Source organism: Trichoderma reesei (genome assembly GCF_000167675.1).
Source record: "Trichoderma reesei QM6a unplaced genomic scaffold TRIREscaffold_6, whole genome shotgun sequence".
Classification (NCBI taxonomy): Eukaryota; Fungi; Ascomycota; class Sordariomycetes; order Hypocreales; family Hypocreaceae; genus Trichoderma; species Trichoderma reesei.
Genome location: NW_006711153.1, coordinates 476,165 through 501,642, shown reverse-complemented (window position 1 = coordinate 501,642; position 25,478 = coordinate 476,165). Strand labels below are relative to the sequence as shown.

Below are 25,478 nucleotides of genomic sequence, written 5' to 3'. Positions count from 1 at the left end.
AGGCACCACACGTAATAACGGTTGACCACATTACCTCGGTATTTGCTTGAGAGAACATACGAGTACTTTTCCATCAGTCTTTCACCATTAGATAGATGGAACGTTGTGGAATCAAAAGCCTGCTCCAAGATGGCTCTCGGTAAGGTACAGTACGATGTGCTCATTGATTCTCTCAGTGCTACTCCCCCATAGTACGACTTGGAAGCAATGGTACGTTTGATCCATCATACAATTCAATTGTCAAGGAATGAGCTCTTATTGTCTCAGTCTATGTGATCTATGCCGGCCCAGTGTTATGTGGTAGATGAATCAATCTTCCTCACGTTCACCCATCACAGCCTCGTCGTCTTTCCATGGGGACCTAGTAGTCAATTGCTCGCCTTGGTAAAAGGTCCCGGCAGCGCCTTTGCCCCCTCCACTCCATGCCACCAGTTGACACGAGAAGCCGTGAAAATCTCATACTGCGGCCGTAGCTTTGTCTCGTGCAGCGTGAAATCATCGACCGTGCCGATTCTCATGAAGCTCTTGTCAGGCGAGAGTGCGCTTCTGCGATACATGAGAGTGCCGCAGGTCTTGCAGAAGTAGTTTGCCATTTCAGTGCCCGAAGTCGGCGTCTTGTCCTGACCCCAGCGGCTGAGGTTGTCCTCGCCCCGGAGGTGCCTGATGTAGGAGTTGTCGACGGTGAAGTTGGAGGCGAACATGGAGGCGGTGACTTTGCGGCAGTCAAAGCAGTTGCAGACAAATGTGTTGATGAGGCCTGGGGCTTCCGTGGGCTGTTATTTTGACAACAGGTCAGTAACATACTCAAGAACCTTCGCAAGGCTCCGACGATGGGGTTGATATTGTGAGCGTACAAATGCTATTTGCACAGCACCGCAGAAGCAAGTAGCTGTAGCCTCAGTATCGGTAGACCAGCCATCTCGAGCGACTCCGGACAGAGGGAAACTTTGAGTTTGAAATTTGCTGCCCATGTTGAACGAAGAGGTTTAGTGAACGCTGTTCAGTGCAGTGTTGCTTGTTGATTCAATGGTGATTGATCCATAGTCTTTGAGACTCATCCTGTCTATATATATATACTCATGAGATCCTGCACAAGGCATCTTCAACACATTTCCCATTATCAACCTCACCGTCGAAAGAATCTCGCTTCCACAGCTCGACATGACATACACCCTTCCATCGCCGCCTTCTCTCCCATTTCCCCATTCAGTAATTTTCGTCTTACAGGGTAGTTTTGCTTCCATGATGTCACTAGCCCAGGAACTTGACAAGTCCGTTTGGTAAGGCTGGGATAGAGGCCACCCCTATCGACACCGGGCAGATTGTCTATAGCCACCAGGTAGAGCAGACTAAAGGTCTTAGTTCAAAACAGCGCCGCGCTAACCAATCAGTACCTAAAAGAGCCCTGTTTTCCCATATAAATTAATATACCTCTCTATAGCCTTAACCAGCCCAAGAACACAGGAACACACATAACACGGCCAAGAGGCTATTAACTAAAAAAAAAACACTAAAACATAATACGTTTAAAACCATTATTAATATTAATAACATTTATAACTGCAAAAATGCCACTCTAGCCCCTGCTAATAAATAAGCATTTTATATTAGCAGATGCAGCCTTTAAAGCTCTTTAAGACTATACGCAGGATAAGGGCTATATTCTAGTTAAGGCATAAGTAATGTTTTATAAAAATAACTTACTGCATTATTATAATATTATATATAGTTATAGAAATAGTAACTATAAGTCTAAGTCTGCTAAACTATGCAAATTAACTATAAGACGCACTAAATGCCTTTTTAAAATAAAGATAGTTTAAAGGAAGGCCTTAAATAATCTCTAGGTCCTAGAAGTTATTTATAGCAGCTATAATTATAAATATAACTTAGTAATAGGTTTTCTTAAGCACTAGCACAGCGCTTTAATTAATAAGTAGAAGGAGATAATTATAACCTTACTAGGGTATTTAAACCTTATAGTTAGGGTAATTAGTAAGACTATTAAGATATAATATCCTATAATCCTTCTTATTAAAAAGGATCTCTTAAACTTATAGCAAGAGCTACTTAATAATAAACTTTAAGGCTAGATATTAACCTAGGCTGTAATTACTGCCCTCTATAATAATAATATTTATTATTAAATTATACTAGACCTTTAAAATTATTTATAGTATTTATTAGTCTTAGTAAATTGCAATCTTTAGCTTTAGTATTAATTTTTAGACCTTCTAATACTTAATATTATATATAACACTAACTAATATAATTTAAAGCTTTTAGAGATTAATAGGATTACCTTTATAGGCATAATCTTCTTAGTTATATTTATTTTATTACTAAATAAAGACTCTAAGCTATTTAAATAGACTTTAAATACTTTAAAGGAAGTCTTCTACTACTATGCCTCTCTTTATAACTTTAAAGATAAAGCTGCCCTTAATCCTCTTATTATTATCTTAAACTTTAATGCTATAATAAAGGCAGGGCTTTAGGAAGCTTTTCTAAACATATAGCAGTAACTATATATATAGCATATAGGAAAAAACATTACTAAAGGCGTTAAGATACGCTAGGTGGCTAATAGCAGTAAAATTCTTGCTGTCTTTAAAGGAAAGGAAACGCACTGCAGTAAGTAATAAGAACGCTTCCTTAAGGATTAGAAGGATCTTTTTTATACACTTATAGAGGCCGACTTCCTTATTAAATAGTAAAAGCTTTAAGTTAACTATTAAAAGCAGGAAGACCTTCTTTCTTATATTAAGAAGACCTATATTAAAGTCTAGGCTTAATAGGCTTTTATGTTTATAAAAAGATATTATAATTTTAGGCATATAATAACATCACCCTATAAGGCTTAGCACTCTAGCTCTTAAACATTCCTTTATAATAGAAATTACTTTATTTATAACCTTATTAAATCTCTCTTATAGCAGAGGAAGATTATATTTAATAACTATAAAAGCCAGGTTAGTTATAAGGCTTGCTATAATTATAATGCCTATTACTTTAGCCTTTATAATAATGCTATTAAAAAAGTCTTATATAAGAGCCTAAGGCTTATCTAAGAGTAATATAACTTAGTAAAAGCAGGGCTATTACAGGGCTAGACTATAAATAAGCTGCTTTACTGCTTAGGCCTATTTTTATTATAATTTAGGCTTCCTTACTGTTATATTATTATTAGCTATTTAAAGCTTTAAGTTAAAGGGACTTATTATTAGGTGCTTATAAAAAGACTGCTAGAGCTTGGTTTTTAAGATTAGTAGTAGCTGCTTTATAAAGATTTTATTAATATGCTTATTTCCCTTCTAACAGACTATTCTAATAGGAAAATAAGTTAAAATAGACCTTATTTAATAAATGCGTAATCCTTAAGTGATGCCTTACTAGCAACAACTAGAAAATAACAGAGCTTTAATCTCTGCCGCCCTAGAGCTGCTAGCAGCGACCTTAGAGGCATCACAGCTAGCAGCAGCGACCTTAGAGGCATTACGACTGCCGCCGCCGCTAAGCTTAGAGGCATTATAACTGCCGCTGCGTATATAAGGCCTATTATAGGCCAGGAGGTATAAGGAGGCCTTTAAAAACGCTCTTGCAGCCTATATTCTATTACTCCTAAGCAAGGCTTTAGCCTTAATTATGCAAAACGCTATACAGCTAGCTATAACACTATAACCTATGCCTATAATCTATCAGGAGCCTGTCCCTTTATATATAAACATTTAGCGTTAGATAGTCTAGCGCTTAGCTGCTAAGCAGTTATTATTATAAAGGCATGCTTTAGGATTTAAGCTGCAAGAGCCTTTAAGGCTATCTAGGCCTAGCTACTAGTCTAGTTATATTAACAGGGTATATTATTTTAAAGAGCCGGGCTTGCGGCTACCTATTACTAATAGCCTTAATTTTATAAAAGGCAGCCACCCTAGCCTGCTAACTTTAACTCCTTAGATTATGCTTAAGACTTTATTTTTACTGCAAAATCCTAATGCTATAGGTTAGTTAGAGGGGTAAGGTTAGCAGCAGCGCATATAGCGGCAGCAGCAGCAGCAGGGTAATATAAGAAGCCTTTAGCTATATAAGCAATGCCTTTAATTCTAGGACTGTAAATAGCTTTAAATCTATATATAAGAGTTGTAGTTATATATTATATGTGTTCCTGTGTTCTTAGGCTGGTTAAGGCTATAGAGAGGTATATTAATTTATATGGGAAAATAGGGCTCTTTTAGGTACTGATTGGTTAGCGCGGCGCCGTCTTAAACTAAGACCTTTAGTCTGCTCCACCCGGTGGCCATAGACATTTTACCCGGTGTTAATAGGGGTGGCCTGGGATGGAGTACGTAAGCGGGGTCGATGGCTGCCGCTTCTCCATTTGGCAAATTTAGCTGGGAAGAGTTTAGCGCCCACGGAAGATGCCGCCTGCCTTTTTCAATGTCCCCTGGATGTCCCCTTGCGGCAGATTTCCCCACTGGATTGTCTTGGTAAGCTTGGCTTCAGTGTATTTTGATTTTCAGAGATTTGCCTCGGGTTTTCTCTTCACTGGCAAAGGGATTACGGGTACATGTTCAACCGAGATGAAATGCCTCAAAGCAATAGCATTGTACCTCGTTGGCTGTTCGAAGGTTGTAACTAGGTACAGTAAGAAGGTTGACAGAGGCAAGAACGACGTGTTGGCAATGTCTCGCTTATGAGGATGTGGGGTGTCTTCAATTCTGAAAGGAAGGCACATTCCTCTGCAACTTTTGGGAAATAACGGAAAAAAGTCAATTATTACAGCAATAGACTACCTAACCTTACCAAGAAACCTGTCGATACAACTATCCCTACCTAGTATTCATACCTATCATCACACTCACAACACAACATCTGAAAGAAACCCCTTGCTATGCTCACTCCTTCGTCCAGACTCCCTCGATCCTCGACTTGCGCAGCACCAGAGCCGCCAGATCCGCCACTCGTCCGCTCGTCAGCAGCTCCAGAACCTGCAGATGAGCCTGCAGCTCTTTTCCGATCCAGTTCCGCAGCTCAATGGCATTGAGCGAGTCAAGCCCAAAGGCTGTGATGGACGTGTTTCCCTGCCGTGCCGCCATGACCTCGTCCGGCAGCATCAGGATGGCCCCGAGCTTGTCTCGAAGACCAAGCGTCACGACGTCTTGAGCTTCTTCTTCGGTCGTGCATCTTCGGAGCTGCTGAGAGATGGACAGCTCCTCAGATCCCGACAGTTTGTCTGCATCGGCTGATGAGGCGAGCAGAGCATCGCGGAGGTAAGAAAACTTGGCATCCGAGGCGTAAAACGGCATTGACGATGCGTTGTCGAAACCCAGCCCAGTAACCACTTGCCCCTGGCAGAAGCCCTCGACTTTGCCCGTCATGGCGGACTCGATCAATGCCAGGACCTCAGCTTCGCCCACGGTGTTATCGGACAAGTTCCTCATGACCTGGGACATCTTGGCCGCATTGTCAGCGAGGTAACCCACGCCCTCGACCGCGGCCAGATCAATAGAGGCGGCTGCCAGGCCTTTACGGCGTCGGTGCAGGACAAGGGCGTCTAGATACGTGTTGGCAGCGGAATAGTGTGCTTGGCCCCGGTTGCCAACGATGCCAGCAACGGACGAGAGAACAATGAAGAACTGGAGAGGAGTATCGATAAGTGCGGTGTGAAAGTTCCACGCCCCGGAGATTTTGCTTCGGACAACGGCCTGGTAGTCTTCAAATGTCATCTTCTCATAGAGGACGTCCTATGCGATTGGTTAGCGACATTTCACGAGGCAACAGCAAATGCCACCCGATGGGTGCATCCTTAGGGGGGGGGACATACTCTGAGGACCATGGCAGCGTGAATGATGCCTCTGATCGGAGGCATATCATCTTGCAGCTCTTGCACCAACGACCGAACGCTCTCCGCGTCTGCAACATCACAAGGCACAACGTATATCGAGGCACCTAGCCTGCGGCTTTCTTTCATCAACTTGTTCACCTCATCCGTAATCTTGCCGCTCCGAGAGAGCAGGATGATATGACGAGCACCTCGCCTTACCATCCGTCTTGTAATAGAGCGTCCAAGACCGCCTGTTCCGCCAATGACGAGGTATGTCGCATCGCACTCCAACATATCCGAGCGAGGTGCAGGATGCGTGGCCCTGACTTGGCTTTGGCCACTATGGGTCACTACCAGCTTGCCTGTCGTCTTGCCGCTCTGCAGCCTGCGCAGTGCAGCTTCAACGTCCTGGATGCTCACAGATGTGATGGGCCCGATGGGCTTGATCGTCTTGCTTTCGAGGAGACGCATGACGGAGGCAAAAGTGCGCTCCATAATCTTGGGCCGCTCTGCCGCAACAAGCGTCAGGTCCACTGAACTGAATGTGCAGTTGAACTCGAGCTTGGCCATCTCGAGCCTTGTATTCTTCGTAATGTCTCGCTTCCCTAGCTCGATGAAGCGGCCAAACGGTGCAAGGCACTCCCATGTCTCGCGAAGGAGATCACCCGCCAGCGAATTGAGCACGACATCGACGCCATGGCCGCCGGTGGCCTCTCGGATAGCTGGGCCAAACGAAGTATCTCGGCTGTAGAAGATACGATCTTCAGGGATGCCATACGTCTCCATCAGTAACTGCTTCTTGTCTGCACTCCCAACAGTGGCATATATCTCGGCACCTATCATCTGAGCGAGCTGGATGGCCGCTTGACCAACGCCACCAGTTGCAGCATGAATCAATATCTTTTCACCATGCTCCAGCCGGGCCAGGTCTACAATGCCATAATAAGCAGTGCAGTACACCACGGGAATGGAAGCGGCCACCTCGAAGCTCATGCTGCTGGGGATGGCAGCAGCGCTGGTCTCGAGACACCGGGTGTACGTGCTGTAGGCGCCCAGAGACATGGCACAGACACGATCGCCCACTTTGAGGGAACGAACGTGGGCACCAACTCGAGATATCACGCCGCTGCATTCGACTCCAAGATACGGGCTGGCCACTTGACCCATGGCAATGACTACATCTTTGAAGTTCATACCCGTGCACGCCACTTTGATCTCGACCTCGTACGGGCTCAGGGCCGTCTCCTGCTCGTCCTGCCAATATAGAGAGTCGAGAGCGCCATATGTACCGACGGCAACTTTCAGCCGTCGTCCGGGCTGCTCAAATGGCTGCGTATATGGCGGTGCGGCCGAGGCCTCTGTGTCGTGAAAGATGGCGAGGTTCATGTCGCTCTGCTTGACAAGACGGGGAACCATGAGCTTACCACCCTCTTCGGCGAACTCATAGTCCACAGGGGTATCACCCTCTGGGATTGCCATGGAGACTTTGGCGGCACGAAGGATGAGCTCGGCTGTGTCACGGACATCGAGGGTAGAATGGGGGTCTAAATCGAGAGAGGCTACGGCCTTGCTTGCCTCGGAGCGGACAGTGCGCAGGAGCCCCTGCGAGATGTTGGCCTCGGGACGTTCTGCGACTCGATATGCTCCCGAGGTCACCCAAAGCGCTGACTGGCAGTTGGTGAGCAGAGTCTGCACCTTCTCGAATGTTTCCTGTGTCATATTGGCAAGGAGCGGCTCATCTATCTCTGTCAAACAGATATAAGAAGAAGTGGGCTCAGGATCAAGGTCAACGAAGTTGACGAGTCGTGGCCTCTTGGCGGTACGCAGCTCTAGCAAGTCGAAGAGAGCCTCTACCAGTGGATCGCTTCTATCATGACGAGATACAAGGACGAACTCGGCATTGGCTAGGCTGTTGACTTGACCCGACACCACAACCTCACCACTCGCTCCGTTGCCGTTGCTAGTTTTAGTGCCGTTCTTGGCTCCTGGGCATTCAGGGGGATTGTTGGCCCTGTGTCTTCCATTACCATTGAGCTTGGTGCCATTTGCTTCCTCTCCGAGACCTTGAATAGGTGCTTCGAGATGGCCGGTTTTCCCATTGCCATTTGTCGTCGTCCCGTTGGAAGGAATATCATCCAGATGTCCATTTTCACCGGACGTCGGTTTCGATCCTTCCCCTTCCAGTCTTTCATTTATCTCATCAAGGGACTCCCATTGCACCTTGTAGCATATAGATCGCGGGCTTGGACTCTCATTCATATCACCATTTACTGGCGTCATTCTAAAGCCGCTGATCTTGATGACGGGCTCAAGGGCATCGCGGTACCACGCATCAATGAGAAAGTCAACAGGTCCAGGAGCGGCAAAGTTTGGGCAGCCGTGAGCAACCACTTGCACTCGCTCGCCGGGAGACTTTGGTAACTCGCTGCTTATATCGATCTCCTTGACGGCTGATGGCATGAAGAGAGAGGGCATCTCGCCACTGCCGGCGCCGAGTATCGGAAAGGTAAGCTGGAACAACAGGTCCACAAATGCTGCGGGTGCAAGAGATGCTGACTCGAATGAAGCAGGCATCGTCGCCGCAGTGTCAGGAATGGCCAATGTGGTAGTCGAGTACTGCTGATGAATGTTGATGTCGGCATTTGGAGAGAGGCGAAAGACTCCGCTATATCCAGCTCCGCGAGTTCCCAGCTCGGAGTAGAAGTTGTCCAGGGGTATCTGTTGGCAGCTCATGCTCATGATGTGCTGGCGGCGGCTGGACGCGGCACGCAACTGGCCAGAACTTACTGGGTTCATCGCCACAACCTTCTTGATTCCAACGAGGCCACTGCAATGCTCCAGCCACCCCCTAGCTGAGGTCCATGACGAGATGCGGAACTCATCCCATTCATTCGAATCAGACCTTGTACCCTCCGCATAAGGCTTTAATGAGAATACAGTCTCATACGGAGCACCGTCATCGAGGATAAGGGCCTTGGAGACTTGAATCTCACGCAGACGAAAGCCTTCGATTTGCTCGGCTGGGATACCTCGCAACTGAGCCCGCTGTGATGCCGCCTCCACGGCCATACAGATGTAACCTGCCAAGGGGAAGGTGGCCAAGGACTGCATCCGATGGTCCTTGAGCCATGGCACATCATCTGTCGAGATGATGTTCTTCCATTTCGGTTCAAGCTCACTGTATGAGTCCTCCAAGAGGCCTAAGAGGTCGTGGCGTGCAAAAGGCTTCTGGCGCGACTGCTTCGACGAACGAGGTTCGAACCAGTACTTGTGTTGCGACCAAGGATAAGGATGGAAATCTGTAACAACAGCAGGCGGTTGGACGCCCTCAATCGGATGGTTGAGCCCCCCAAAGTCAATTGCGTGGCCCTTGACAAACAAATTGCCTGCGCAGCTCAAAGCAGTAAAGGTGGCGTGTTGATTTCGAACGAGACAAGGGAAATATTTGGTTCCCTTGGCAGCTTCAGGGCTGATAGCCTTCAAAATCTGCTTGATAGGGCCCTCAAGGGCTGAATGAGGGCCGACCTCGACAATGACGTCTGGCTTCTCGCCAAGGTACAGCTCTTTGAGAGCTGTAGAGAAGAGCACGGGGTTTGTCAGATTTTCGACCCAATAAGATGGACCGAGGGACGATGTCGACTCGAGCTTGCAGCCCATCAGCGAGGAGTAGAACTCGACGCCAGAGGTTGCTTGAGGTGCCACGTATTTGATGGCTGCCTTGTAATCATCTGCAACCAGCTGCATGTGGGCAGAGTGGTATGCCATATTCACTCTCAACTTGCGGTTGAAGATGCTTCGACGCTCCAGTTCTGCAGCAAGACTGTCGACACCCTCTTCGTCCCCGGAAGCCGTGATGGAACTTGGGGAATTCTCGCAGGCCACGGCGACACCCCGGACGCCCCGGGACTTGATGATGCTCCTGACTTCTCCGGCCTCGGCACCAACCGCCAACATTGCCCCTCGAAGATCCGGGTGCTTGATCTTCATCCCTGAGGCTACCTTTCCGCGCCAGTAGGCAACAGACATGGCATCCTCGAGGCCAATGGCACCAGCGGCGAAAGCGGCCCCGATCTCTCCGCTGGAATGACCAATGACCGCCGATGGCGTGACTCCCCAATTTTTCAAGAGCGTCGTGAGGCCCAGCTGGATCGCTGTGCAAGCAGGCTGCGAGATGTGCGCCTCGTTGATCAGAGTGTCTTCTTTGCCCTTGGCAAGCTCGTCTAGGAGCGAGAACTCGGCACCAATTTCCTGCAGATAGTCACTGCATCTTCGGACGGTGTTGGCGAATATCGGATGGCTCTCCATGAGTTCCCTGCCCATTCCTGCCCACTGAGCTCCTTGACCGGTATATACGAAAGCCACTTTGGGTGCTCTGGAGGAGACTGTAGGAGTTGCTCCGATGCCGTTGAGAGCATTCGCAAGCTCATCGCACGATGATGCCGTGATTGCAATGCGCCACTGGAGATGTGTCCTCCTCTCACCCAGAGTGTATGCCATGTCGCTCGCCAGGCGCTTCTGAAAGACCTCGGGATGCTGCTCAACATAGACGCCAAGCTGCTCGGCCGCTCGCTTGGCTGCACTTTCATCATGGGCGGATAGGACAAACAGCCTGGCGGTGTTGCTCTGGGTTTCTTGAGGGAGATCGGCTATCGAAAATGGGACTTTCTCCAGCACGACGTGCGCATTGGAACCTCCGAAGCCGAAGCCGTTGATGCTGGCGAAGCGCTTGTTGCGAGGCCACGGCCGTATATTGGTCGGAACTTTGATGTTCCACTTGTCGAGGGGGATGGCTTCGTTGGCCTTTTCGAAGTTGACGTTGGGGAGAATGAAGCCCTTTTCCAGCATCAGGGACGCCTTGATGACGGATATGATGCCACTTGCATTTTCCAAATGGCCGACATTTGACTTGACGGAACCCATGTATAATGGCGTGCGCTTCGTACGGCCGGCTCCAAAGACGCGGTATATGGAATGGGCCTCTATGGGGTCTCCCGCTCGCGTCCCAGTTCCGTGAGCTTCCACATAGCCGGTGTCCTCGGGAGAGATGCCGGCTCTGGCGTAGACATCGCGTATCAAACGCTCTTGGGCTTCACCACTGGGGTTTGTCAATCCAGTCGTTTTACCATCTTGGTTCGTGCCAGTGTTCACGATGACGGAGAAGATCTTGTCGTTGTCTTCCAGAGCCTTGTGAAGAGGTTTGAGGATGAGGCAGCCAGTGCCTTCACCTCGAGCGAAGCCAGACTTTGCTCTGTGATCGAAAGCAAAGGTCTTGCCATGCTCATTAAAAAGACTGTGATCATGTCAACAAACGCTCCTCCTGCCCATCGTGCTTTGCTGTTGCTTGCTTGGATCAAAGAAATCAGGCCACTCACCCCAGCAAGGACATGGAAATCATATCGTGAGGCTGCAAATGCAAGCTTGATGCCGCGACAATTGCTGAGTCCGAGTCCCCTGAGCGGATGCTCTGCACAGCTAAATGAAGTGCGTATAGCCCAGACGAACAGGCCGTGTCCGCGGCGAATGACGGGCCATGAAGGTTGAAGTAATACGAGATGCGTCCGGCTTGGATGGACTGATGATTGCCCGTGGCATCATACATGGGTATCTGGCCTACTTCTTTCAGGGTGCCGAGTCGATAGTCCGACGAGGTGCCGCCGATAAAGACGCCCATGTTGCTTCCAGAAACAGCGTTTTTGGGAAGCCCAGCATTTTCCAGAGCTTCATATGTGCACTCCAAGAGATGTCTCTGTTGAGGATCTGCCGACAAGAGTGAGTCTGCTGGTGCTGCACAAGGACAAGAAGATGTTCATACCCATAGCCTCGGCCTCCTGTTTGGTGATGTGGAAGAATGGCGCATCAAAGGTCGACAAGTCACCATCCATGAAATAGCCACCTCGGTTGTTGAAGCACCCCTTCTTCTGCGGATCCGGGTGATAGAAGGCCTTGGTCGTGAATCTGTCCTCGGGAATTGGCCGCCAACCATCACGGGATCGCGACAGCATGGTCCAAAAGTCGTCGATAGTCGAGACGCCTCCCGATAGACGGCAGGACATGCCGATTATGGCAATGGGCATCGGACGCTGCTGATCCATGTCCTGCTTCGAGGACGACATCTTGGTCTGCGCGAGAGAGACTCGTTTGCCAAGTCGTCAAAAGTGTCAATGGACAGCTCTGCGTGGCAACGCTTACGCCCTGCCTCCCTTGAAGCGTGGTTTGAAGGGAAGCGCGAAGTGAAAAGCAAAAGTCGGTGCGGAGTCAATGGTTTAATACACTACACCTCATCTTCATATTGCTCCTGGAGATCAGCTACAGCTTCGCAGATTAGAAGACAGGCATGCCCTCAAAACGAGACATGTCAGAACAAAAAGGGAACCGCAATGCAACTGTCAGACCAACGCAACCCTCATGTCCCAGAAACATCAGCCAGACACCTCATGGTTGGTGGGCATCGACAATTGGTTTGGCCTCAAGGCACGGCACCACGCTACCGCAGGGTCGGTGATTACAGGAAGCTCAGGGCAGAAAGTCAGCTCGTGGAACACCCAGGAATGCTGTATGTAGGAGAGGGGGCAGTCGATCTGCCATTCTCTTGTCCTACGACTGAATAACAGGGGCCGCTCTCAAAGGGTCCGTGTTGGGAATGTCTTACTGAAGCCGGCCCCTTGAGCTCTGATTTGCTGCATTCATCAAGCCACCGGATAACCTTCCGCCGACCCATGTCCTTTCAAATGCCTCTTAAACTCCGCCCTGGCCATTGAGAGCGGCTTCGAGGCGGATAACTGAGACATGCCGAATGAACTTGCTTGTGAATTTGCACAATTGATTCATGTCCAATACGCCAAACCCGGCAAATGCAATGATAAAGACGGAGGTAGTATGGCGGTTGACGTGATTCTGACTGCTGTCATACGCGCGCGATTATGAAAGCAAAGAGCTTACTATCTTTCTGCATGCTGTCCTTTCTCAGCTGTGCCGGATTTACTGCAATATTACATGTGGTGTCACACTGGCCAAATTGCCAAATGCAGGGAGCATTCCATATGACCAAGGAGACGGGGGTACTCTCAACCTTGCGGCGCAGACGGGTTATGGTCCATGCGACCTGTCATCAATCGTGACCGTGTAGTCTTTGAATGACACATGAGAGACGTCAATGCAATATTCAGGTTATTTAGGGCATATGGGAGCCTTGATATGATCACATGTGCTGAGCGGGCGAGTACTGAACGATGACTGGAGTTGGATGACAAGCATATCAACGAAGTGATGTTTTGTTACTCAATGACCCTAATGGGACCGTGCCTGACAGAGTTATGCGAGATCAAGAAGGAGAAGAAGAAGAAGAAGAAGGGCTGGCAAATCACGGGTCACATGCGTATTTTCCTGTATATCTTCCCCTGTTGCTGAATACAGACACGGCCTGATTACCCGGAGGCGTTGAGTTGTGTAACATTCTCATTTGACGGGCTTTCAAGCGTGGCTTTCTCATGCATATCTGGCGGTATTGCCACGATGAGCTGATGATCTTGCTTGCTTGCTTGCTTGCTTGCCTGCTTGTTTGACATGATTTGTAGGCTCAATCTGGGCTTGCAGGCTTCAGCATGCTTCCCTAGTACTCCTTGCGCATGCTGACAGCAGATTCAACTCCTTGCTCGCAGGGAGTGTCGACGAGCAAAATGTAGGGTTTCGGGGTATTTATGAGGCCACCGGCGGTTGAATCCACCACATTCGCGTGGAAAGCGACGTGTTCTTGCGGGACTGTCTCAGATTGGACGCGATTTTCCCGACTTTATGTGGCCCCCCGTTTCGTCTCCTACAAAATTGCGGGATGGGGGGCTATCAAGGGATTCTCCCTCCATATCCTGATCCAGATTGTGACATTCATATGTTCCACATGTGCCCAACACGAGGAGAAGAACCTTCTCACAGACTAAAGAGGGACAGTATCGATAAAGTCAGGGATCAGATCTTTCTCTCGGCGTACAAACTCTTGCTTTGGGAGCTTGGCTTGACGGTTCACACTCACATCCGTACCAGACATCATTATCGGGCATTATGAAGGTTCTTTGTCTTCACGGTGCCTTTGGCAGCGCTTCTGTGAGTTTGGAAGGATCAATAAAACGTTGAAGAGTTTTGCTCTCATACACTAATAATTTGTCTTGTTACGTGCTCAGAACTTCAAGGTTCAGCTTGGCATCTTCACCGATGCTATCAAGCAGTCGGACATTGAGTTCAAATGGATCAATGGCTTCACAAACGCAATACCGCCGCCTGGCTTTGACGACTATTTTGGCGCTCCACCTCTGTATCGATTCATAGACGTTGATGGCATGAGCGAGCTGGAGCAGATGGTCGTCAAGATTAGGGACATTCCTCAGGGCGATTCCCCAGAAGAGACGATGAGGAAGCTGGTTGCCGACAAGGAGCAGTTTACTACCCCAGCTGTAACTAAGGCGTTGAGCCAGCTTCTGCAGCTCCTGGATGACGATCCGGAGATTGATGTGAGATGAAGTTCAGTCTTGTGTGCTATGGAGTTCCTTGACCACTGACACGGCTGGACAAAGGCCATACTTGGTTACTCGGAAGGGGCTACAGCTGCAGCGTCTCTGATCCTCGAAGAGCAGCGTCTCTTCAAGGAGCAGGGCCGCCCTCGACACATTAAGGTAAGATGCCAAATTGCCTTTGTTCCTGCTGCGCTTCCCTCGTCGTACTGACAACATGCGCAAGTGTGCCATATTCTTTGCGGGCTGGCCGCCTGTTCGCATCGCCGACGGTCGTGTCAAGACGCTGCTCGCAGACGAGCACGACGAGATGATTGACATTCCGACGTGCCATGTTGTAGGCTGTAACGATCCGTACATTGATGGCGCGGTAGCGCTGTACGACATGTGTGATGAAGATATGGCAATTTTGTTCGATCATGGGAAAGGACACACGGTGCCGCGGGACGAGACGACGGTGGGGGAGTTGGCAAAGACGATTGAGAGGACGTTTGATCAAGCTGCATTGTTTGTTCACTAGGTGGGAACGCTATGAATTCGAGTCAGGGCCAGTCAGTAGTCTACACGGGTATCGGGTCTATCCAGTGAGTAAGGTAGCTAGTAGTAGTGGTATGAAGCAAGATGTCTCGCACCAGTTGTAGCTCTCCCGCTTTCCCGCGTTCTTGAACACATTAGCAGGAGCATTCACAATGGAGAGAACAAGGTCAGGGGTATCTCGGCCCACTTTGGCTGGAAGCCATTGTGGGGGAACAATATCCTTCCGCGTAAGGTTTGACCTGAGAAGCGTTGGGGTTCTTTCGTTCCTTTGTCCGGAAACGGCGTCGTTGAAGCCCGAGTCTATCTATTGCTGGGTATCTGGCAAAGCCCACGATAAGTCGGTCCTTTTCCAGACACGCATGCAGCGAGACGAACAGGTTCAACGCCCTCAAAGGGCCAGCAATATCCAATGATTGTTTGCACACGCGTTCAAAGCTGCAATCAACAATGTTGCTCTCAACACTGACTTGTTCAATTTCATTGATAAGGGAGAAGAGGGAGCAACTCTTGAAGACCGAATGTATCGAAACAGCCGTCTGAGACAAGAGAGCGAGGCTAGGACATTTGCAATGCTTCCGACTCTCGATCCGGGGGTCCGGAATAACAGAAGCTCCTCGACGGATTCACTCGAGGAGAGATGGACACGGAGAGAAGGAGACAGAATAGACGCACTTGGAGTTTGCTGCATAAGGTAGGTACTACCTAGGAGATACGGGTAAGTAGTAGGTAGTAGAAGATGGAAAGTGAGGCCCGTGTGAGGGAAACTTGAGGCAGCTGCCAGGCACCTGCACGCTCCAGCCAGGGCAAAGGCAATTCACTCCATCGAGGCCTGCCCCCAGAAGAAGGAGCAGCTTCTCTCCTTCCTGTCTCCTCCTCTCCCATCTCCTGCCAGACACTTCTTCCTTCTCCAAGACATTTCTCCCCCCCTCCGAGACATTTCTTCCTTCTCCCAACCTCCTTCTCCAACCCTTTCTTCCACCCTGCAACCCAAGCAAAGACAAAGTCTGAGACCAAGAGACAAGAGACGAGACCAACCCAACCGCCATGGCTCCCTTGATTTCCAAGAAGGTGCTGATGATCACCAACATCGAGCGTGGCGAGATCAACACCTTCCTCGCCACGGCTGCGGCCCTCAAGGCTGCCAACGTCGCCTTGGACCTGCATCTCGCCACCTTTGATGGCGTCCAAGATGCACTCCCCGAGGGCGTCACGTATCACCAAATCAATGGCATCTCCATGTCCGAGGCCCTTCAGAAGCATTTCCTTCGCACGCAGGGACATGCCAACTTCCCGGACTCCTTCACCAGGGAGCCTGGCTTCGTGAATACCCAACAGGCCATAAAGGACGCCATGTCGACCTCTGTCCCCTACACGGGACCCCAGATGGTCGACGTCTTCACCTCCATCGTGTCCATCATCAAGGACACCGAGCCAGACTTGATCGTCGTTGATAGCCTCATGGCCGCGGGCCTGACTGCCTGCTACCATGTGGGCACCAAGTTCATCTGCCTTGGTCCAACTTCCATCAAGACATTCGCAGCCTCCTCGCAGCCTCGCGCCGCCGGACTCTGGAAGTTTCCAGCGTAAGTGACATGAGGGAGCGACTCGTCCTTGCAAGCGATGACATGAGACTGACGATGCCGCCCAGGCCCTTCTCTGGATTCTCGTACCCTGTGCAGTGGCACCAGATACCCTTGAATCTTTTCTATGCCTTCTCTCAGGTTAGGGCCCTCAAGAAGGACAATCAAAGAAAGGATGTTCAATCGTACCTGAACGCCCACTGCGTCATCAGAACTCCTGCCGACCTGGTTGACAACCGCCCCGAGGGCGTCAAGATCCTGGTCAGCAGCCTTCCCGAGCTGGACTATCCGCTCAAGGTGCCTGCCCACATCATCCCCTGCGGACCTGTGGTTCGAGCCTACGCTCCCCTCTACAAGACCAATCCGAAGCTGGCCGAATGGCTCGCCAACGGACACACGATCCTCGTCAACATGGGAGCTCTGGTCAAGGTCTCGGAGGCGCAGGCCTTTGAGATGGCGAAAGCCCTCAAGACCGTCATTGATCGTTTCGACCAGAACTCCGAGAAGAAGCGGATTCAGGTGTTGTGGAAGCTCCAGAAGAAGGGCAGATACTCCATCTATGCGCCTGAATGCATCCTCGCCCACGTCCTTGGCAAGGAGTTCGCGTATGATCGCGTCCGAGTCGTTGACTGGATTCAACCCGAGCCCCTTTCCATCCTCCAGACTGGAGACGTCATTTGCTCTGTCCATCACGGCGGAGCAGGCTCGTTCAACGAGGCTGTTGTGTAAGTTTGATTCTACTTCCTCATCATCTATCTATAGGGAAAAAATGTCAGCTGACGAACATCTCTTGTGAAATATAGCACCGGCGTTCCCCAGGTCGTCCTGCCAGCTTGGGCGGACAACTACGACTACGCTCAGCGTGTTGAGCTTCTCGGCGTCGGCCGTTGTGGCAACAAGACCACCAAGCCTCACTGGACTTCGGGAGAGCTTTCTCGCGAAATGCTCGACGTTCTCATGGGTGACAGCGCAGCAATCATCAAGGAGAAGGCCATCATTCTGCAGCATGCTTGCCAGGAGAAGGGCAGCGGCGCTGAGAATGCGGCCCTTGCTATCCTGCATGAGTGCAGCCTTCTCTGAACCTGAAATGTTCATACAAAATGGGCGAAGAGCAAGAGGACCTGTTTTTTGAGGGCTGGAATATGGCCATGGTGGGATATGGGATGGATGATGATTTTATGAACCAAAAATAGGGCTTGACTCTGGTCAAAAGTCGCCCTCTTTGCTATGTTGACAAGGATTTTTTTCCCACGGATGGGAATGGGCCTTAGGGTATACTACCACTTCCTACGAAAAGGACTAGATTACCTAGGTATGGACGGCACAACATGAAATCATTGCGAATCAGCCAGCTTCGTCGTAGTTTGTGCAACGCGCTTAGTCTGTGAGTGCCTCATTGTCGTCATCGAGAGAGATGGCCGGCCATCTTGTACCTACCTATTCTTAAAGAGAATAGTGGAATGACTGCTCGATCTGCCTGTGCCTTAATTAATGCGAGTCGACATGAAAAGCACGTTTGATCTGCGCGCCCCAGTCTGGCCAGGGCTTTTGCCTCCCAAGAAAGAGGCGGCCGACCCATCTTGCAGCCACATGGGAAGATTCCCTGTTGCATAGGGGGGCGCGCTCGGGTTATGCAGACGCTGCATGGTGCGCCTCGCATCCCCCTTGTTTCCCCCCCTCTTCTGCGTGCTTTCTCCCCTTTGCTTGCTGGGAGACAAGATCAGGAGTAAGATAAGGGAATAGAGGGAGCGATGTGGGAAAGACTGGGGTGGAGGAGATGGGAAGCGGGGAAGGCATCACGCACGAGACCGAGGGAATTCCGCAAAGTGCCGTTGGAAGAGGAGACGATGCAGAAGATGGAGAAGAAGAAGGAGGGGGTATCGGTATCTTTTTGCTTCTTGGCTTGGTCCATCTTTGTGCCAATGAGGGGGGACTAGATCTGGGAGCATGCCTTCTTCGGAGCCGAAGCAGCAATAGATAAAGAGAATGAAGAGAGAGGCGCGAAATAGAATCAATGACGCAGCGTGTCTCACGCATAATAGCTCAGGACTGGGCTTCAGACTGGTCCATCAAGAGCTACTAGGAGGAAAAGGTTGCCCGTGACCTCGTTAAACTTCATCAGCCGTCCCTGTCACGATGTCGCATCCTGGCAGCCCTCTTGCCTGCTCTGCTGCTTGCTAGTACTAGTAGACTACGATGTACAGATAAGCATCACTTCCCGCTAGACTATGGCGCAAAGCGGCCCGTATCGTATGGCTTTCCCTTCCCAGGGAAGATTTGAAAGGAGGAGGAGAAACAGGAGGAGGAGGAGGAGGCCAATCGGGCGGGCGCTTTCTTCACCATGTTGGCGCGATAGGCCGTCTGTGATGGTGGGAAATGCCCTCTTCTCTGCCCTCCTCCATATCTTTCTATGTAGGTATGTATTCCTGACCATGCCCTCCCGCCCTCCCAACCTTTGGGTTGCGTCTGGGGTGTCATGCGCGGGCTGTCGCGGGATACTGGTGTCGAGGACGGCATGGCCCTTTCTGGGCGCTAGCGGAGAGGGCTTGAGGGGACTGGAGGGACAGAGCCGGCCGACTTTGGGGGGGGGGGGGGGGGGGGGTGGTGATCTGGTCTATCTGGTGTGTCTGCTAACGGACCCCGTGGTTGCTGATCAATCAACCGCCGCTCTTTTTATCTCCCCGGACAGCCTGGGATGGAAGAGAAGGATGATGATCGAAGAGCAAGCGGTAAGTGTTGACGGTCACCGGAAGACTGGGGGAAGAAGAAGAAGACAAAAGGAGATCCGGTCAGGCCGGATCGACCCCCTTTTGCGGTGCGAACGGATGGTGCTTGTGCGTGAAATGCGTGTGCTTTTCAAATCAAGTCGAATTGAACGACATCAAAACAAATCAAAGCAGTATGTATGTATTACTCTGGACCGCATCAGCAAATCAGACCAGTCGGGCTGATCTGATCTTTTGCCAAGCGCGAGTCAGACTGACGAGAGACGATGACGATGGCTGACAGGCCTGGCGTCCTCATGATGGGCTGCCCAAAAAGCCGCGACAAAAGACCGATCCGAGACTTGGAAACCCAATGCCCGACCAGTGCCAATGCCAATGCCAATGCCAATGTCGAGTGCCAATTGTTAATCGCCAATTGCTAATCGCCAATTGCTAATCGCCAATTGCGTCTCCGAGCGGCGGCAAAAGCCAATCGATGGGCGATTGGGGCAGATTGATGGAATCATCGGATCTGACTTCGATTCCCAAACATTTCCCACGTCAGGTAGCTCCTGGACATGTACTGCACGGATGCTGGCAGCAAGCTGATGCGTCCAGACCTCTTATCGGCAGCAACAATCATATTGCAATCTCGTGTCACTCGCTCACTTCGCTCAAGTCGTGCCTATAATATTCCCTGTCCGAAGAGGAGAGGGGGGGGGGGGAGGACTCGTCAGTACTTTTCGGCGACGGGAGTCTCTCTTCTTCCTCTTCCTCCTCCTCCCTTGTCACCTGTCGAGACTTCGCGGGCCTTAACGACACCCCCCTCCCTGGCCTTGCATCTTCATCCTTCTGCCTCCCCCACACTCCAGAATCAGACCGACCCCGAGCTAACGAGGTGCTCGAACCGCCGCCCGCTCCAGGAGGCTTGAAGGCATCCGCTGCGATGACGTTGACGTACGTCCGGCATGTCTTGAGCTCTTTACATTAGTACTGCGAATCTTCACATGGCATGACGGTAGAAACAAAAGGCGGTGGAACTATTAGTATCTGAAATTTCTCGAATTGCGCCCCGAAGATGCAGGTGACAGACAGTATTCGTCAACTACTATGCAGGAGGCCCAGGCAAGACACATTCCAGCCGCAACAGGGCTGAAATTCCTCCTGACATCAGCCGCAGCTAGGCGAGGAGGAAACGAAATATCCAATAATACATGTTGCCTATGAGGTGCCTACCTATGCAGGCACTTATCTGTCCGAAGCAAAGTAGCCAGATTCTATTGGTAAAAGCTGAAAATATGGATGGGGGACAGCTAACAGCAGGCAGCCGCGCACTGATTCTCGCTGTCTGGATGATATGATTGATGCCCTGCGCGCGGCATGCGAAATTGAGATGTTGACGTACAAGAACGAGCATCCCAACAAGAGCTTGAAGGAGAGGATTGAATCGAATCAGCTTATCGATAGAAACGGCTGCCTTGAGGCAGAAAAGAAACCTCGAACCTCGAACGCAAGCACGCATCGTCGGGGCGGCTAGGCCGGGACAAGCATGGAGGCAATCCCGCAGCTTCGGCTCCCCTTTTAGTGGCCGTCATGCTAGGACGACGATGGCCTCGTCAGCCCCATCTTGTGACTCACTCTGCTGTGGGCTTGGTGTCACTGCTTCCTGTGCTCAAGGAGGCGTAGCATGAGCAGCTAGCCGGTGCCACTAGTAGCAGCTGGTCCTGCGGTCTTCATGCACGCTGTTTACGCTTTCTCAGATCCAGATGCTGCCTCTTTTGACGCGGCTGACACGCCCATCATCATCCCCTGGTTACCGCTACGCAGATGGTAGCAGGAGGTACCTCCGCTACAAGCGCCTTGAGACCAGGTGAGGTACCTACTTAATCCTGCTGCTGTCAGAGCGATCAATAGCACCGCCAGAGGAGTTGAGCTTTTGCTCCCAAGTTGAAAGCTAAGATCATACCTAGGTAGTCGCTCTTCTATCGCATATCACTTTGCACGACAGTACCAAGAACTACATCGCAGAGGGGGGGTTTTGCTATCGAATTGGCAAAGAGCCCCGAGACAAGAGACGAGAAACCACCTACCAAAAGACCGAAAAGGGGGGGCAGCAACGCTCAGGTGGACAGAGTCACGCGAGTTACGGTGTGGATGCCGAAGCGCAACTCATTGGCCAATGGATTGAGCGTGTGCCCTCGAAGCTGCTACTGGACAATTGCTTCTGGGGAGGGGGGAGAAGGCAAGTAAAAAAAAAATCACGTTGCCTTGTTGAGTCCTTGTTCTCAACTCCTTGTCTGTCCTTCTTTGTGTTTGTGCGTGTACCTGCTGTTCTTTCTTGTGCCTGTGCGCTTGTTGCCTTGTTCTGTGCCTCGCACATGCTGGTGCGTGAACAGAGCAGACACGACAAGACATGACATGACACGATGTCCAATTGGCGGCTCCGATATGCACCTGGAATGCTTGCCTCTTTGCATGGTGCAGTTTTCAGTCACTGACGAGCTGACGACGGAGGGGGGAAGTGGCGGAATTGGAATGCGGTCATGTTTCACCTCTTTTGCTCGTCGTTATCATCGTCGTCATCCCTCTTCTACTTGTCCCATCTTCAAACTCCGACCCTCTCTCCCATGCTTGGCGACGACTAACATACACGCAACGCCGGCCAGTGGTTTCCGTTGCTACCTGTAGGTACAATTGATGACTTGCCGTTCACGCCAAGGCAACGCGGAACCGATCGAGAGCGCAGAATAACAGCGACATGCACGCAGAGAGCATGGCAAGCAAAAAGAGCGCGCAAGCAGCATGTGAGAAGGGGGGTTCACGGCTCCCGCAATGGCCCGTTTCCAACACGACGACGTGCCTCTCGCCATTGGGCTCCCTCACTAGTCGTTGCCCAGAATAGGTAGTCCGGGGGGGCCATTGGGCATCAGGCACCTGAACTGACCGAGATATGGGATCAACGGACATGGATACGGCGACCTGGTATCTAGTACAGGTATTGGGGCAATGGGGGGTGTGGCACTGTGAAGACAATTCTCGGGCTCTTTGTCACGGTTTGTCACGGTTGCAAAGAGAGAGCGAGAGTCAGTCGAAGACTGTCCAGACTGGGGGCAGCCCTGCTCTGTCTCGTCTCTCTCGGCAGCATCGTCGTCGTTTGCTTCTGTTTCTGCGGTACCAGTTGCTTCAAACGTTCCTCTGCGGACTTGCAACGGCCACTCCCCCTCCCCCCTTTGGCTCCCCCCCCATCAAGCCTCAATCGCCGTCCAAGTCACCCCACCGACGCAGCCCACCTGTTCATCACCCGTCCGCCGCTGGGGAAATCGTCGCCAGAGCTGAAGTCCAGTCCATCCGTATCGCGCCACTGCCGCCAGAGATGTCGTACATGTCGTCTGCTGCGTGCATTGAGCGCGAGATGCACGGCCTGCATGAGCGCTTCTTGTCCCATCTCCCCCCTCCGTCTTCCTCGTCCATCTTGTCCTTTTTCACCAGGATATTCTCCGCGGCCAATCACCCGAGCATGCCAGGGTAGAAACAAGTTCCAGTCAAGCAAGTTCTTTCCAGTAGCCTTCCATAATGAACTGCCCTCCTCTCTCTCTCTGATCGTCCAATCCTACCAACCCGGACCCAGATGGACCGAACATTGATGCTACGCCGAGGCCCTTATCGATGAGAAGTGAGGGGTGATAGACCAATTGCCCCTCCTCTCGCGTCTAGTATCTGTCCTTTATCACCAGGAAGATGCCCCTCCATGTCTGGCCTCACTCGCCCACCAATAGGTATCCATCAGCCCTCACATCTAGTCTGTCAACCGCCCGTTTCTGCTGAGCCTCGGACGGTGCTACTGATGCAATCGAGGTCTCTTGACGGCTGCTACGTGACCTCAGATGGCCCATGGCGCCTCTTTCTGCTGCGACGCTGGAGAGAGGCCAATTGCCTCACGGTCCCCCGATCAGATACTTTGATGAGCAGACGGAGCAGTCTTAGTACAAGTAGGTTTCCGTCGTGATTTACGAACTACACGCCTCTTGTCCTGTGCCTGATTGCCATGCTATGATTAATAGTTTGCCCCAAGCGGCAATTGGGCATCTCTCATTGTCGGGAAATCCATCCATCTCAGGCGCTATTATCCAGTTTCCCCTCATGCTGTCTTTGCTTTTTCCCCCCCTTCTCTGCCGTTCCTTTGCGTTCTATCTCGCGGCGCTCTAGCCGCCAGTCAACAGACATGCCACCCACCAATTGATGCATTGATTTGGGACTCGTTCCATTCTTGTCAGGATCTATCTATATGGTAGTAATATTGCTCAGCTCTCGTAGAAAGTACCTGAAGAGACATCAGACCGGTGCGGATGAGGCCGCCCACCGCCATTGTAGCGGGTACGTGAATCATTGCATACGTCAATTGACCCTCTTCCCTCGTCTCTCCGCCCTTTTTTTTCTTTTCAACCTGGCCGTTCTTTTCTTGATTATTTCGTATTCTGATTCACATCTAAATCAGAAGTTCTAGGGCTGCACTTGTCAATGGCTTGTGATGCGGTGAGGCAGGGGGTGACGAGTATGTACATGTATGGGCCTCTCAGGCACCACCTCCTTCAACAGCCACCCTCCCGAAGGAAGCCCTGAGCCTTGGCATCGAACAAGCCCATCGATATATCTGTTTTGTGTAGCCAACATTGCAGGGCGCAAAGCTCAGGATATGACTGTGTGGCATTATCTGTGCTGCTGCGGCTTGTATCAAAGCAAACCAATGCTTGCTACAGAGCAAGCAAAATGCCCTCGCCTTCTTAGTACTCATAGGTGATGTCGCAATTCGCCTACGAGTTGGCAAGGCACCATCAATCAGTGAGACTTGAGTACATACCTACTACAAGAGGCACCGTCGAGGATGAACGGCGCGGGAACGGACAGCTACTTCTTGTGTGAGTACGACCAAGATGCGTATCTTTGGGGGAACTTGCCCGCGAAGAGCAAATCAAATCAGACAGCCACACCTTCTTGCTCGGCCGGTGTGCCTGATGACCGCGCCTCGAGGCCGCACATGACTGGGCCGCGCAAGAAGGAGGGAAAAGGGAAAGACGCGGAAGAAGCATGGAGGCAAGCGGGTGAATGGGAGGGAGGGTGAGCGTAGTGATGAGCTGTGAGAGCTGGTGCGGTTTGAAGTTGAGCGTGAAACTCTCCGTGCAAATCCCGCGAGTTGCTGGAGATTTACGCCTCTAATGGTGCAGTATGTAGGGGTATCGAGTTGCAGAGTCTTTTGATGTTGACACAGCAAAGATTGAATCACTACCTTAGTACCATCGACAAAGTGACAGCAGTGAGATATTCCAGGCACCAATTCTCCAATTGATGGTCAAGACATGAGGTTGGACTGATTGCGCGTCGAAAGTGAAGAGAGAGCTCTAATCATCAGTGCCTAGCGATGAAGTCATAGCCTGCCTTCTGACCATTGCCGTATGGTCAGGTAGGACTCATCTGTAAGGAGTACGCAGGTCCTAAGTAGCCGCCTTGCCGCCTTGGTACTAGGAGATACTCCTGGGCAAAGTCCCCATGCGCTGATGCAAACGTTTCCTTGGTGCTTTAGCATCCACGTTTTTGCAGGGCATTTATGCAGCGCCTTTTAGCACGTACATACACATTGGCATGGCAAATGGGGTACCTTATCCAGGAGGGCATCATCCAAAGAGGAGTATCTCTGCGTCCTGCTCATTCTCTTTGATAATTTTGATACAGAGACGGTAGATCATACCTAGATATCAAGTTTCCTATAATGATGACAAGCATTGAACATGCAGAATATCTCGATGCTCTGAAACACTTCTCGGTGCTTCATACAAGTACCTACCGAATCCTGCTGATCAACTTCCAGTTGAGGCCATGCTTACACCCCTCGCTCCTCCCCCCCTTCTCCCCCTTCCCTCCCTTGCGCCAAGCCCGCCCCGAGTGTAGCCTGACCCCCCATTTGAGCAGCCGCTCTTGCCTCGCCGTCCTGTCACTGATTACGACCGCCAATACCTACTACCTAGATATCGCCCAGGCAGGTACAGGATACCCAAGGCACCGAGCTGAATGTGCACAAGCGATAGTACTCGATACTGTAGATGACAACCCAATCCAAGAGCCATTGGGAATTGCAGCTTCCTCGGGAGCAATTGATGGGTACTTGGGTAGCTAATAGTACCCAACACGATTGTGTAACGTCAACGCCTCAAGATACGAGATGCGCTGTGCCGAGCCTTATGCCAAATATTTCAAAAGGCAGCAGCAAGCAATCGATCAATGAGCAGAAGCAGGCATTTCTTACCGTATCAATCATCCTGTACTGTGAAGATGTTAATTG

At 50.8% G+C, this 25,478-nt stretch overlaps 4 protein-coding genes across 4 annotated transcripts; 2 read left to right on the top strand and 2 right to left on the bottom strand.

Annotated features, from left to right (window-relative positions):
• Positions 1-368: 368 nt before the first annotated feature.
• TRIREDRAFT_59759 (uncharacterized protein) lies at positions 369-971 on the bottom strand (the record flags this gene model as incomplete). The annotated part of the gene is made up of 2 exons (XM_006964058.1): positions 369-773; positions 855-971. 2 exons carry the CDS (start codon positions 969-971, stop codon positions 369-371), a joined length of 522 nt encoding a protein of 173 aa, XP_006964120.1.
• A 3,921-nt stretch (positions 972-4,892) lies between these two features.
• Positions 4,893-11,934, bottom strand: TRIREDRAFT_59482 (polyketide synthase; the record flags this gene model as incomplete). Its single annotated transcript, XM_006964057.1, has 5 exons — positions 4,893-5,741; positions 5,822-7,767; positions 7,975-11,111; positions 11,194-11,578; positions 11,634-11,934. The coding sequence occupies 5 exons, from the start codon at positions 11,932-11,934 to the stop codon at positions 4,893-4,895; spliced, it is 6,618 nt and encodes a 2,205-aa protein (XP_006964119.1).
• A 1,942-nt stretch (positions 11,935-13,876) lies between these two features.
• TRIREDRAFT_59368 (uncharacterized protein) lies at positions 13,877-14,842 on the top strand (the record flags this gene model as incomplete). Its single annotated transcript, XM_006964218.1, has 4 exons — positions 13,877-13,918; positions 13,996-14,322; positions 14,386-14,484; positions 14,549-14,842. 4 exons carry the CDS (start codon positions 13,877-13,879, stop codon positions 14,840-14,842), a joined length of 762 nt encoding a protein of 253 aa, XP_006964280.1.
• A 1,061-nt stretch (positions 14,843-15,903) lies between these two features.
• Positions 15,904-17,519, top strand: TRIREDRAFT_105924 (glycosyltransferase family 1; the record flags this gene model as incomplete). The annotated part of the gene is made up of 3 exons (XM_006964217.1): positions 15,904-16,442; positions 16,508-17,164; positions 17,243-17,519. 3 exons carry the CDS (start codon positions 15,904-15,906, stop codon positions 17,517-17,519), a joined length of 1,473 nt encoding a protein of 490 aa, XP_006964279.1.
• Between the last annotated feature and the right edge of the window lie 7,959 nt (positions 17,520-25,478).